The 12,856-nt window shown below is 34.3% G+C and overlaps 1 protein-coding gene across 2 annotated transcripts in view; it reads right to left on the bottom strand.

The window, feature by feature from the left end:
• The window catches only part of SGPL1_4 (Sphingosine-1-phosphate lyase 1), a 40,319-nt gene that overhangs the window by 8,345 nt on the left and 19,118 nt on the right, over positions 1-12,856 (bottom strand). The window contains exons 4-5 of one of the 2 annotated variants that reach the window (XM_051216966.1): positions 10,001-10,234; positions 1,383-2,048 (exon numbers count right to left, since the gene is read on the bottom strand). In XM_051216966.1, the coding sequence (XP_051072983.1) occupies positions 1,383-2,032 (650 nt within the window). In that variant the 5' untranslated portion in view covers positions 2,033-2,048; positions 10,001-10,234. Of the gene's footprint in view, positions 1-1,382; positions 2,051-10,000; positions 10,235-12,856 lie in introns of both variants that reach the window. The other variant, XM_051216967.1, reaches the window with a different exon arrangement.

Here is a 12,856-nt window from a genome sequence, read left to right as displayed (position 1 = left end):
TTCCGCTGTAAACCGATCGTATGTGAGCATCAGGTGTTGAACTTGGCTCCGTGACCATGAAATCGCTCAAACGCTCCTGATTGGCTCGTCCATAAATTAGAGTCTCGCCTTAATCCCAACCCAAATAACTAAATTTTAACAGTTATAACAACAACACTATTTGTTATCGATTAGAATTCTATAAGAAGTGTCAGTCATTACAAGATTCCAGACATATCTTATGGATTAATATCTAAATCTATGGATTTGCCCCAATCAACTCTTACAATACACATTGTTGTGATTGCAATGGATAAGAGTGGAGTAGTCCAAAATTGTATGCTTCAGTAAGAAAAACTGTTTCAAAATAAAATAGCCTACTGTTTCAACAAATTTAACATTAATATTTACAGTCAGTGAGATTTGTTACATTTGGATGTGATTATTGCCATGGCTTTATATCAGTGATATAGCAAATTTATTAAGCTTAGAAACAATGACCACTGGATTTTAAGTCAGTAGTTGAAATAGTTTAGCTATTATTATTGTGAGAATTATACATTCATTTTCATTCTGGACAACATCATCAAGAATTATAATGGGAGCCAATATAATTGTACAGAACAACAATAAGAGGATTACATTTGAATTATATTGCCCCTTGGAATATAACACTATTAGCAGAATTCTAATGTGTTGCATATCTTCATTTCATTGTTATTCATATAGTTACATCTTAATTTCTATCAGTTAATCACCACTTAGTCAATAATTAAAATAACGTAAATTTGTTTACAATTGAACTGAAATGACCAAACTGATGGTCTTCCTAAAAGTACAGCTGTAATCTCCAAAATGAAAAAATTTCAACAAACGCCTAATTACATCTGATAATGAAGATCACACAAAAAAATAGCCAATATTGTTATTAACATCTGTTTCTTATGACAAAAAATCTCCAAAAAACCCCTTCTGATAATAATCATCTGCTCACTAGTGACCGAGTTCAAGAGATACTCTTGGAGTTCTAGTGAGAAGCCGTTACCAGTGGAGTACAACCAGGTCTGTTGTGAGATATCAACTCACTGATGACAATGGTGTACAGTGGCGCAATTTAGTGGATTAGTTGAAGTTAGACATTAACACAGTTGGATGCGGGCTCAGTGGTCTGATGGTTAAGTACTCGCGCGCGAGACTGATAGGTCATGGGTTTGAATCCAGCAGGTAGCTGGATCGTGGATGCGCACTGCTGAGGAGTCCCATACTAAGATGGAACGACCGTCCAGTGCTTCCAGATTTTCCATGGTGATCTAGCTTCAATTGACTCATGATTTCAATCAGTGAAATTTCTAATAATCTTCACAAAACCCCTTCTCAAAAAATTGAATTATTATTTAACTTACTTTGCATTATCTTCTATAATCCTATCATTACCATTATCAAATGAATGAAAATTTAAATCTGTACAATTTTTATTATTAAAAGAATTTTCTTTTTCTTGATTATTAAAAGATTCACATTTTTGTTTAGAATTTTTTAAAAGTGATAATTCATGAGATTTGTACAGATTCATTGAATTCGATCTGGAATGTTGAAGTCGTTGTTGTTGTTCCTGTTGTTGATCCGATTGATGACGATGATGTTGTTGTTGTTCCTGTTGTTGATCCAATTGATGATATTGTTGTTGTTGTTGTTGAGATGCTGGTGATAATAACTGTTCTATATCATTTAAAATATGTCTAATACTTGATTTGATATAATCCGGTTTATTATAAGTATTCTTATCATTGAAATGATTCATATCAATTGTTTCACTGAATGCTCTTGTTCTTCTAGATAATTGATTTAATACATTTTCATTAGATAAATTAAACGTCACTTTAGATAATCGATTTTTATTAGTAAATAATGATGAAGAATAACAATTATGTAATGAATGGTTACTATTTATTGTAGTTGATTTATTTAATTGTTCTATACCGGCAAGTATACGATATTTTTCAATATGATTTTCTAATGCTTCAATTCTATCAGTTAATTGACACACTTTCATAACACCTTGATTTTTTACCTAAAGATATAATTGATACAATAAATAAGATATGATGATTATATTAAAGATCAGTAATGTTTTTTTTCTTAAAAACTGAATATAATTCATAAGCAAAGATGGATAGTGACTAACAGTGGAATCCAGTTTGATGCGCGTTTCGTCCTGTTTAGGACTCGTCAGCTGGGTGTACCTGCATCTCAGAGAGTTGATGTTCATTCTGGGACTCGAATTCAGTACCGTTCGTTTCAAACTCCATCGTGTTATCCACTTAGATACTGAGACCTGATAGCCACTTGCTTGTGCAATGGGGTGAAGTTTAATGTGTACTTAGTCTATGTATGTTTGTATACTTTCTTGACTGACCGATTTTTTATCCACTTACGTAACACATATTTTACACGTAATTTTTATTTACATATAATAACAATCTATTCCAAGCAGCCATGTTTCGCCTTTATCAATTTGCATTCTTTATATATCATCTATTTGAACTGATTATTATTATTTTCATTTATTTCAACACATATATATTGGTACAAAGAGGCACCGAATACATATGCGCCACACAAACCTCACTCGATATGTGTGAGGGCTGTGATACTGCCCGGGTGCCCAAACCTAAGCAGGTGGTTTTCTTAGGGGACCACCCCCGAGCCTTCTACCTGAAGGTCTGATCCACAAGGCAGTGGAACATCGTAAGGAGATGCAGTCCCATGGAAGCCAGTAACCAACAATTGGTTCGAGAAGGCAGTGAGTAGGACTTCCCCGGGCAGAGGCTACATACTCGTAGCCGTGTGGGAGCATTTCGAGAAGGAGAGCGGACTCTCACCACTCTCGGCCGTGCCAGGGCATTTGGGGCAGAATTTATTAAATATTTGCATTCAAAAATCTGGTATTATTTCTTTGTTGAATCCCATGAATACGTCTTTAAAGGCATATAAAGTTAAGCAGGATAATTATTCTGTTAACATCATTATCATTCGATCGTAATGGAGTCAACGATGGGCATTAATATTATCCAAAATAAAAGACCATTTCAAGCTATTTGGCCTGTAGTTTTATAGGATTGCGGTCGGATAATATCAGTCCGTATTAATATTCGAATACAGATAATATCAACTAGAATACTATAACTGGTTTTACTAAATTACTGAGTAATAGTAACTGCCACTTTTACGGTTCTTTAAATTTTGATACTTTTAGTTCCGTTATGATTTCTCGCATGAAACCTTCAATTCTGTATATACATCAACTTCACATTTATAATACGAGATTTGAAAATTCAATAAGTTAAACACTGTAATAGACTTATTCAACAAATCTCATTATTTAATTAACACTAGACAGGATATCTAATGTTAGTCTATTAAATGTCATGAATTAGATTAAACAAAGTAGTAATATTTGGGATGTAGATTCTACCACTACAGATTATATTGTTACTGAGTAAACACTGAAATTGAAGGAGTATTAGAAAATCATTTTATTCTATATTGAGAATCTTAATGAGTATATACTTATAACCAACTTAGGCATTCAACTACAAGACATTAGCTACTCAGTGAGAAATAAAACAGTTCTTAACCTTATGACCACATATGACTAATAAGAAGTCATAACTTCAAGATTCAGTGATTAACGATTATGGTAGCGTAATAGTGAGAAACGAGTGAAGTTAAAAATGTCGATCACTGGATATTGACTTATAAATCTAAAGACAGAGATATCACTACCAGATATAAAGGTTTCAGGTTGTATCATTTGTGACTGTCATGAGTGTGTACTACCAGGAAAGAAACATCTACTCAATGCTATCTGGTTTCTATTAATTGTTCGGTTAATATCAGTTTATAATCTGAAACATGGCTACTTGGAATAGATTGCTATTATATGTAAATAAAAATTACGTGTAAAATATGTGTTACGTAAGTGGATAGAAAGCATACAAACATACATAGACCAAGCACACATCTAATTACCAATAGTGAATAAGAGTATATTTCTGAAAATAGACGCAGAGTAAGTTAGTAAGTAAACAAGGATAACTACTCGTCCACCTGATATAGTCAAAAAAACGTTAGAATTAAACACTCAAATATCAGAAGATAGTTTCTAATCACTGATTGACATCAGCTAGAAAACTGTCAGGAAATAGAAAGGACGAAATAAATTTATATTATCCAATATCCAAATTTTTTGTTGTTATACACTCACAGTGCAACTAGCTATTGAATTTAATATCGTCAAATTTTATTATGATTACATTACATTCAAACAATTAAGTCGAAATAACTTGATAAAGTATGCAGGAAAAAATAAATAAAGAATAGAAGTTAGATGGTGGTTGGAGGTAGTCGACAGGAAACCCTGGACACAGGTTTCGTACTATTTGGCACTCGTCAGCAAGATGTACCTGTAATCTTGAGGGAACTGGTGCTCCTTGACGGACTCAATCCAGTGTCACCCAGCTTTACAGTCAGAGACGTTACCACGGAGCTATCCTAGCCGCGACCGACCTCCTGTAGGACTGAGATGTAGTCACAATTGATTGATCACTGGATGGCGATCAATGTCATGCATGTTTAGTCCTTATTAGTGCAGATCGAATGCTATCGACCATGTTAAAAGAATAGAAGTCTTTATAATAGATATGCATTCTAGCCTTATGGATACATTCGTTGCCATTCAGTGATCTGAGTATTTAGTAGAATGAATTAATTAATTTCAGTTTCTTGAATAGCAACATCATATAGTAAAGTTTGACATTAACCCATTTACAACAGAATAACGACATTTCAGAGAAGAAACTTTACTCTTCAATGATTTCATTTTCTCAACTTGTACATTCATATTTAAAGGTAGTTTTTATACGTAGTAATCTATAAGAAAATAGAGGAGTTTTGAAAAACAGTGATCGAATATAGTCAAACTTATTCAATTACATGTCAATAATGGAACGGAAGTGTTGTTGCATAATATATTGTCAAGACTACCAAAAATTACTCAATTTCTCCCATAGTCCATTTGAATTTTACAAATCCGAAGTACTAATTGTTACCTTCTCCTTTTTTAAAAGTGAAAAATTTCTTACCTTATTTTCCTTTCGAAACTATTACAAAATGTAAGCTCTTGATGATTTTATCTGCTTCATTAAATAACCCAACCCAAATTTTTTATTCAGCACTTGTAAATATAAATTCTACTGACATAAAACCATTCCATTTATAGATTGACATTAATTACATAGCAGTTAAGATTCCCTACCCTCTGTTGATGATTAAAAAATTTTGAAATGGGTGATTAGTAAACTTATTTTAGAAAGTCTGTGTTCGTATGATGATGAACAAACATTTTGTTAAAATCCACTTGGTGTTGTTTGCTTGTATCTTCCCATTGTTGTTAAGGCCTACAATTGGTCAGTCTCTTGTTGACGTATGTGCACCGTGTTCGTAAACGTGCATCCTGAATTCCACTATTAGCCACCATCTATCTTCGCTGATAAACATTTTGTCACCTGTCACAATTTGTTAATTGGCTGTAAACTATGCATCTTAGTAATCGGATTAGTTCAAATCCAAGTAGCAGTAACTGGTTTGATTGAATGTGAGAATTTACAAGTTTACATTTGAATTTTATTTTGAGTAAGTAATTCTGTCTGACTGTTCCATCCGAGTTTTGATAAAAGTTTCGACTTCTGAAAAAAGTAGACACCAATTCTATTTGACTGCCCTTTTATACTGTCTGTGAATATATATCGGGATAAACTTTTTGATCAAGTAGAAATGGATCCGAAGTCGTTAGGTTTCGTGACAAGAGAAGGACTATGTATCTCATTAAAAGTAAACTGGGAAAAACTGACAACTATTTTTAGGAATTGATAATAGTGATTACTGGACTTGAAAGCTGATCAAATGTTTAATGCACAAGTAGTAAACTGATTTTCATTTTAGCATTTCCATAAGTTATTTTAACACATAGTTTGGTCTCGTAATAATCGTTATATATATGTAAACATATGAATAAGTTATCGTGATAACATAATGAATAGGGTATATATTAGTCACGTTAAACGAAAGAGATTGATGAATGAAACAACTTTTACGCTTTCCCAAATTAATAATAATAATTTCTGATAAAGAAGCAAATAATATTTAATATCAGAAGGGTTTTTGTGGATATTACAGTAGTTTCAATGGTTGAGATCATAAGTAAATTGGAGCTAGACCACCATGGAAAACCTGTGAGCACTGGAAGGCCGTTTCGTCCTATTGTGGGGCTCTTCAACAGTGCGCACCCACGATCCCGCCTCATGAGACCCGAACCCAGGACCTATCAGTCTCACTCACGAGCGCTTAAACTTTAGACCACTGAACCGGCCGACATTAAACGGTTTTAATGTCTAACTTCAACCAAATAATATTTATGACTGCTATTTCGTCAACAGTGATTCATAATAGAAAAGAGTTGCTGGATTTCCCTGTGAAAACGGTTTCGTTAATAAATGCAAGATTGTAATTGCGTTATATTGCAAATTCATTATAAGTGAAAATTGTTTTCAACTGTACATTGTCCATTCTATGTTGTTGAGTAGTATATAATTCTGACGAAAAAAGATACTTTTCTGTGTATGTAGTAATTTAGATCAGTTATTGTGTTTGGGAATTGTGTGGTAGGTTTATTTTACGTAATGTCAATAGCAAATGTTTTGTAAGTATGCACTCTGATCAAATCATTGTCTGAATTTTTTTTGATGTTATTTGTAAATGACATCGCATACATTATTTATTCGGAAATTCTGAAATCATTTTTCCAATCATGGGTTTTCTTTTTTGAACATACTAGACGTTAGTTAGATAGTTAGGACTTATCGTCTGTTGGATCAACAGCATTGTAACATTCATGGAATTGGAGGCTTCCATCTGAATTTTAGTTGCTAGAGATAACATCAGTGGTGTTGGTGGCATCGTTCCATAAACTACTTGATGAACGGAGTTATAGACAACACTGCATTGTTCTTCAGACGTACGTCCTACCAAGGAATACGATGCTTGACTGTCCTACTTAGACAGGGAAGTAATTGCCAATAACTACGCTTGTGAGGTAGCTGTCCGACAGTAACCATCTGCCACTAATTAATTCAGTGTTCACTTCTGAATCAGTGCATGTACAGTAGGCCAACAGATGACGGTATGGCAATCCGGTTTCAATAGAAAAACTACACGAACAATTCGTGGGATTTAAGGATACCGTGTAAGTGCCAGTAACGTCAACAGCCGTGAACAAGTCTACAGACGTTATGACTTCTGTCACAGGAACGCACAGGTGACGCGTCAATAATTGACAAGCAGCAGGTGTAATTTTCTCTTGAAGACGAATTGTTTGCCACTCCCGACCGATATTTGTTCTGTTGCGACAATCATTTTTGTATTTCCGAACTGCACTTCCATCCAATGTCCATTCCGAAGAAGCACACTGAATATAGAACTGAGCACAGAGGTTTTCCTATTGGACTTGTGAAGCTTCAAGATTTGATGGGTTGTCTCAACGAAGTTCGTATTGTTCTGTTGAAGCAGTGTATCAGCCGGTTTAAAAGCGTTTGACAACTTGTGTTTCTTCACCAACAAATAATCTCATATATCGGTAGAACGTTAGGTCTGATGCTTCAATAAACGAAAGGCAGCTTATAAACTACAAAAAACTGTAAGACATAAAGATTTTTATTATCCTTTCCATGTGTCGAGTGAACATCAGACAGAAGAACAGTTGTATAATTTCAGATATCTTCCTTTAAAATCAATGAATAACTTACCCTCTTTACGACATTGCAAATGAGGTGTAAGCGACACAAAATATGGTGAAAGTTTGGATACACATATGCTGTAGCAGCAGCTATTACAGGTGATTTATCTGTGACAACACCAGTCAACTTACGTTTGTTAGTTGAGCGCCTGAAGAATGACAGGAATTGCGACAGCGAAGCCGACGTTTCACGAATTATAAAGGCAATACAAACAGCTATGGCCATTAAATTCACATCGAATGCAACTACTCGATATGAATATAAAATTTAGTTTTTTTGCTTTTGTAGGTCCCGTCTAAACCAATATAAACAAGAAAACGCGTTTTCAAACTCATCCAATTGGCATTTGCGAAGAAGAAATGCAGAAGACAGTTTTCTTCACAAAACTCATCAAGCAACGTGATGTGAGCTTTCAATTTTGTGTAGTCACCTAACGTTCACAATATAAATAGGCACATTGCTCACTAGGAAGTTTGGCCTGTGAGAGCACTTTGTGGAGCATGATAAAAACACCTCGGACATTCAGGCGCTCTCCATAAGATTGGTAAGAGAAATGCACAATATTGAATTCTGCTGCCCCTGAAATTAGAAGTGATCGCATCGTTTCAAAGTCAGAGTCCGTTAACCTGCGCATCCAACAATTATTGTTGTAGCCCGGGGAGTTGCACTCATGATTGTGATGCACATTCCCACGAACACTAGTCCAGTAAATTTCAGTAAACTTACAAAAAATCAAGGCCGAACATTCATTGTTGATTGCGGTCCTTCGTGAACGAGATAATAACACTAAGTAAATTACCTCCTTCGTCCAATCGGCTGTGACGCTCCGCTAATTGTTCTACGGCCATTTCTACAACATACAAATTTAATATACAGCTTCTGATCCCCATGGAAGTGAGAACCTTGCACGTCATAATGACAGTACGTTACTGTTTCATAAATTCTGATGGCGTTCTTTAACGCTTCAAGTGATTGGAACGCTACCAGATACAATGTATTCAAGAACATGTTATCTGTGTCAGTGACAACGTGAGAAACGACAGAGCTTGTACTTTGTACTTTATTATCGTCCATAATTTGAAGAAAAGCTGCTCTGTCGACGAGTACTTACATTGTATATCAAGTTTAAGAAATAAATAACCAATTATTCAGAATTTAAAACTAGTCATTTAATTGAACGAAACGGAATGGAAGAAAAAATGAATTCAATTATCAAAATTACTAAAACTCCACCCCCCCTCCATTCTGATCATAATCTTCACTGTATTATGCAACAACACTTCATTTCCATTATTGACATGTACTTGAATAAGTTTGACCATATTCGATCTTTGTTTTTCAAAACTCCTCTATTTTCTTATAGATTACTACGTGTAAAAACTACCTTTAAATATGAATGTACAAGTTGAGAAAATGAAATCATTGAAGAGTAAAGTTTCTTCTCTGAAATGTTCAAACTCTTTTCGTTTTTGATGAATAAATGAGTTTCTTTCCTGTTATAATAAGTTAAGAGTTCAAACAAATATTATTCGAAGTTATCCAGTTCAATTAAATCTGTAATAGAGAGTTTAATTATAAAAATGTTTTACAGTTTAACAAAATAAGTATCTCAAATGACTGAATATAATTTCTCAACAATTACATCATAATAAAATTGTTGAGAAGAGTCAGTTAAAGCTAGACAACCATGGAAAACCTGTAAGCACTGGACGGCTGTTTCATACTATTGTGGGATATCTCAGCAGTGCACACCCACGATCCCGTCTCGCGAGATTCAAACCCAGAACCTATCAGTCTCGCGCCTGGCGCTTAACCAACTAGAACACTGAGTCATCATCCAACGGTGTTAATGTCGAACTCCAACCAATCCACGAAATTGCGACACCGTAAACCATTGTCTTCAGTGAGTTACTGTCTCACACTAGAACTCCAGGATCTACATCTTGAAGCCAGCCACTAGTCAGCATATGTTGATTATTATCAGAAGGGGGTTTTGTGAAGATTTTAGTAATTTCAGTGGTTTAGATCATGAATCAATTGAGGCTAGACGACCATGGAAAACCTGGAAGCACTGGACGGCCATTTCATCCTATTGTGGGACTCCTCAGCATAAAGTATCAGTATTTCATTAGAAAAAAGAAAAAAAACATTTCAATGATAAAGATGTTTACCTTGAATAATTGTAATTCATGTTCTCTTGTTACTCGATCTAATTCATATTGAAATTCTTTATGAAGATTTATTATATGATTATAAATAGTCATTTGAAACTGTTTATATTCATCAATTTGTTGTTGTTCTTGTAATGATTGTTGCTGATTATCATTTGCATTCATTGAACTATTGATAACAGTTGTATTTTCTTGTACATTATTACCACTCCATACATAATCCATATTAAGCTTCATGATATTAAGAAAATATAGTGAAAGGAAAGTACCACATATTTCTTATCATTATCAGTTAAATTTAGAAATAACAAAGATCAAGATTTATAAATTTATGTTTAAATCACGTTAGTTATTGACAAGGGTTTTTGTAGATATTAAAGTCATTTCAATGGTTGAGATCATGAATCTATTGAAGGTAGATCATCATGGAAAACCTGGAAGCACTGGACGGAAGTTTCGTCCTACTGTGTGATTCCTCAGCACTGAGCATCCACGATCCCGTCTCGTGAGATTCAAAACCAGGACCTATCAGTCTCGCGCGCGAGCGCTTAATCTCTAAACCACTGAGTTGGCCGGCATCCAACGGTATTAATGCTGAACTTCAAACAATTCACGAAATTGAGAGACGCCGATAAGTTTTGGGTTTAAATCTCGAGAGACGGATCGTGGGTGTGCACTGCTGAGATGTCCCACAATACGATGAAACAGCCGTCCATTGCTTCCAGGTTTTCCATGACGGTCTGGCTTCAATGGACTCATGATCTAAACCATTTAGTCATACTTTACTCATTCTGTTATAGTGCATGATAAAATACCATCTGTCATTGGCCGGAAAACAAGAAAACAGAGGATATATATGAAGTGAGCTAATGAAACACTTAGTGAAAATCGTTTATTCGATCGAAACAAACTCATTATGTATAGAGTTAATAGGAATCTATCAAACACTGCATACTTTTCTTTCGTTTGCATTGTTGAAATGCATTACTATCAACACCAATAATTTTGAATTATGTCCACAAAGAACAAATTCAATCTTTGCTGCTACCATAATTGATATTATATGTGCTTAGAACCCACCTCTGCTTCACAGCCAGAAAAGCTTTAGTAAAGTATATGTATGCTGATATTCACCACTCGTAATAAACTGTTATTCTCAAAACCACAATTCAATGGAGATGTGACTAGCGATATCCTAAATGAGAGATTAGAAAGACCAATTAAAAGGATATTCTACGCAGCCAACGTTTTGTTGACATTTTTTCTCTTGGCCAGATATGATTGAATAAACTATTTTATTATTTTGTTTGATATCCTGCATTTGTTTCCCACTTTCCGCCTCTTTCCGTCCATATTCTATTATTTACATACTTATTTTGTTAGATAATTTGATAATGTTTTATGATCATTATGCTCGCGCGCGAGACTGATAGGTCATGGGTTTAAATCTCGCGAGACGAGAACGTGGATGCGCACTGCTGAGGAGTCCCATACGAAGATGAAACGGCCGTCCAGTGCTTCCAGATATTCCATGGTGATCTAGCTTCAACTAACTCATGACTTCAATCTGTGAAATTTCTAAAACTCTCCACAAAACCCATTCTGTTTAATATCTGTCAAGAAGACAATTAACTCCCACAAATTTAATTTCGTCATATTATTATTATTATTATTATATGTGAAAATTATATTTGAAATATTCTCAGCGATTGAAATTTAACTAATTCCAACGTTTCGTCCAGCTAACTTGTCTGGACTTCTTCAGGGTAATAATCAAAATCAAAATTATCAAAGAAATATATAGCTTTTAACAATCAGGATTATACTGTGTTAAACCAATCATATTTGGGTGTTGCTTTTTTGTAAAATAGGATAAAATGAGTCAGTTGACTACAAATCATGTGATGAATTCAACTACATGGAAATACTTAACTGAGTAACAAATCGTATGTGTGTGAGTGTGTATGTATGTATGCATGTGTGAGAGATTGATATGAAGGAATAAATAAAGTTCAAGTTCAAGGATGAAAAAATTTGATAATGAAAGATCGATGTGCATGTCAAAACATAAATTGTATTGTTTAGAAACTCATTCAGTTCTTTCAATAATAATAACGATGCATGTGATATTAAAAACAGGTTTAAACAAGAGATAGGTTCCAAATTTACTTGTCAAACGAAATTTGCCAGGTAGTTGCCATTTGAATACCATCTTTTCGGTTCAGGCTGTTCTTGTTCGCCCATATATGCAGAGCTTCTGCTGTCAATCTTTCTTTATGGGTGTTAAAACCTTTCTGAAGTATTTTGGTCCCTTCAAAATTAATCTTGTGTCCTGTTTCGAACGCATGTAACGCTATCGCTGACTTATTTTCAAGTTTCTTTAAATCTACCGAGGATTTTGGAACATTTTTCAAGCATTGTTTGTGTTCCTTCAATCTTACATTTAATTGCCTGGATGTTTCTCCAACATAGGTAGCATTACAGTCATGACAGTGAATCTCATACACAATGTTCTGTTGTTCTTCCTTTGCTAACTTGTCCTTAACTTTCACTAATGTCGATCTTAATGTGTTATTTGCTCTAAAATACACTCTTATATCATGTTTGTTTAGAATCCGTTTGATTTCTTCTGATGTTTCACTCCGGTAAGGTATGACTACGGTGTACTTCCATTCTTTTCGTATACTTTCTAGTTTAGTTTTTCTTTCATTTTTAATAATCTTTTTTAAAAACCTTTTTGGGTAGTTGTTATCCCTAAGAGTAGAAAATACTTTATTTAATTCGGTTCGTTGGTCTTCCTTGTCTGTAACAATCTTAGTACTTCTGTTCATTAGATTTTTTACCACATTAATT

The sequence above is a fragment of the Schistosoma haematobium genome, chromosome 1, assembly GCF_000699445.3.
Source record: "Schistosoma haematobium chromosome 1, whole genome shotgun sequence".
Classification (NCBI taxonomy): domain Eukaryota; kingdom Metazoa; phylum Platyhelminthes; class Trematoda; order Strigeidida; family Schistosomatidae; genus Schistosoma; species Schistosoma haematobium.
This window is presented reverse-complemented; position numbering and strand designations above follow the sequence as displayed.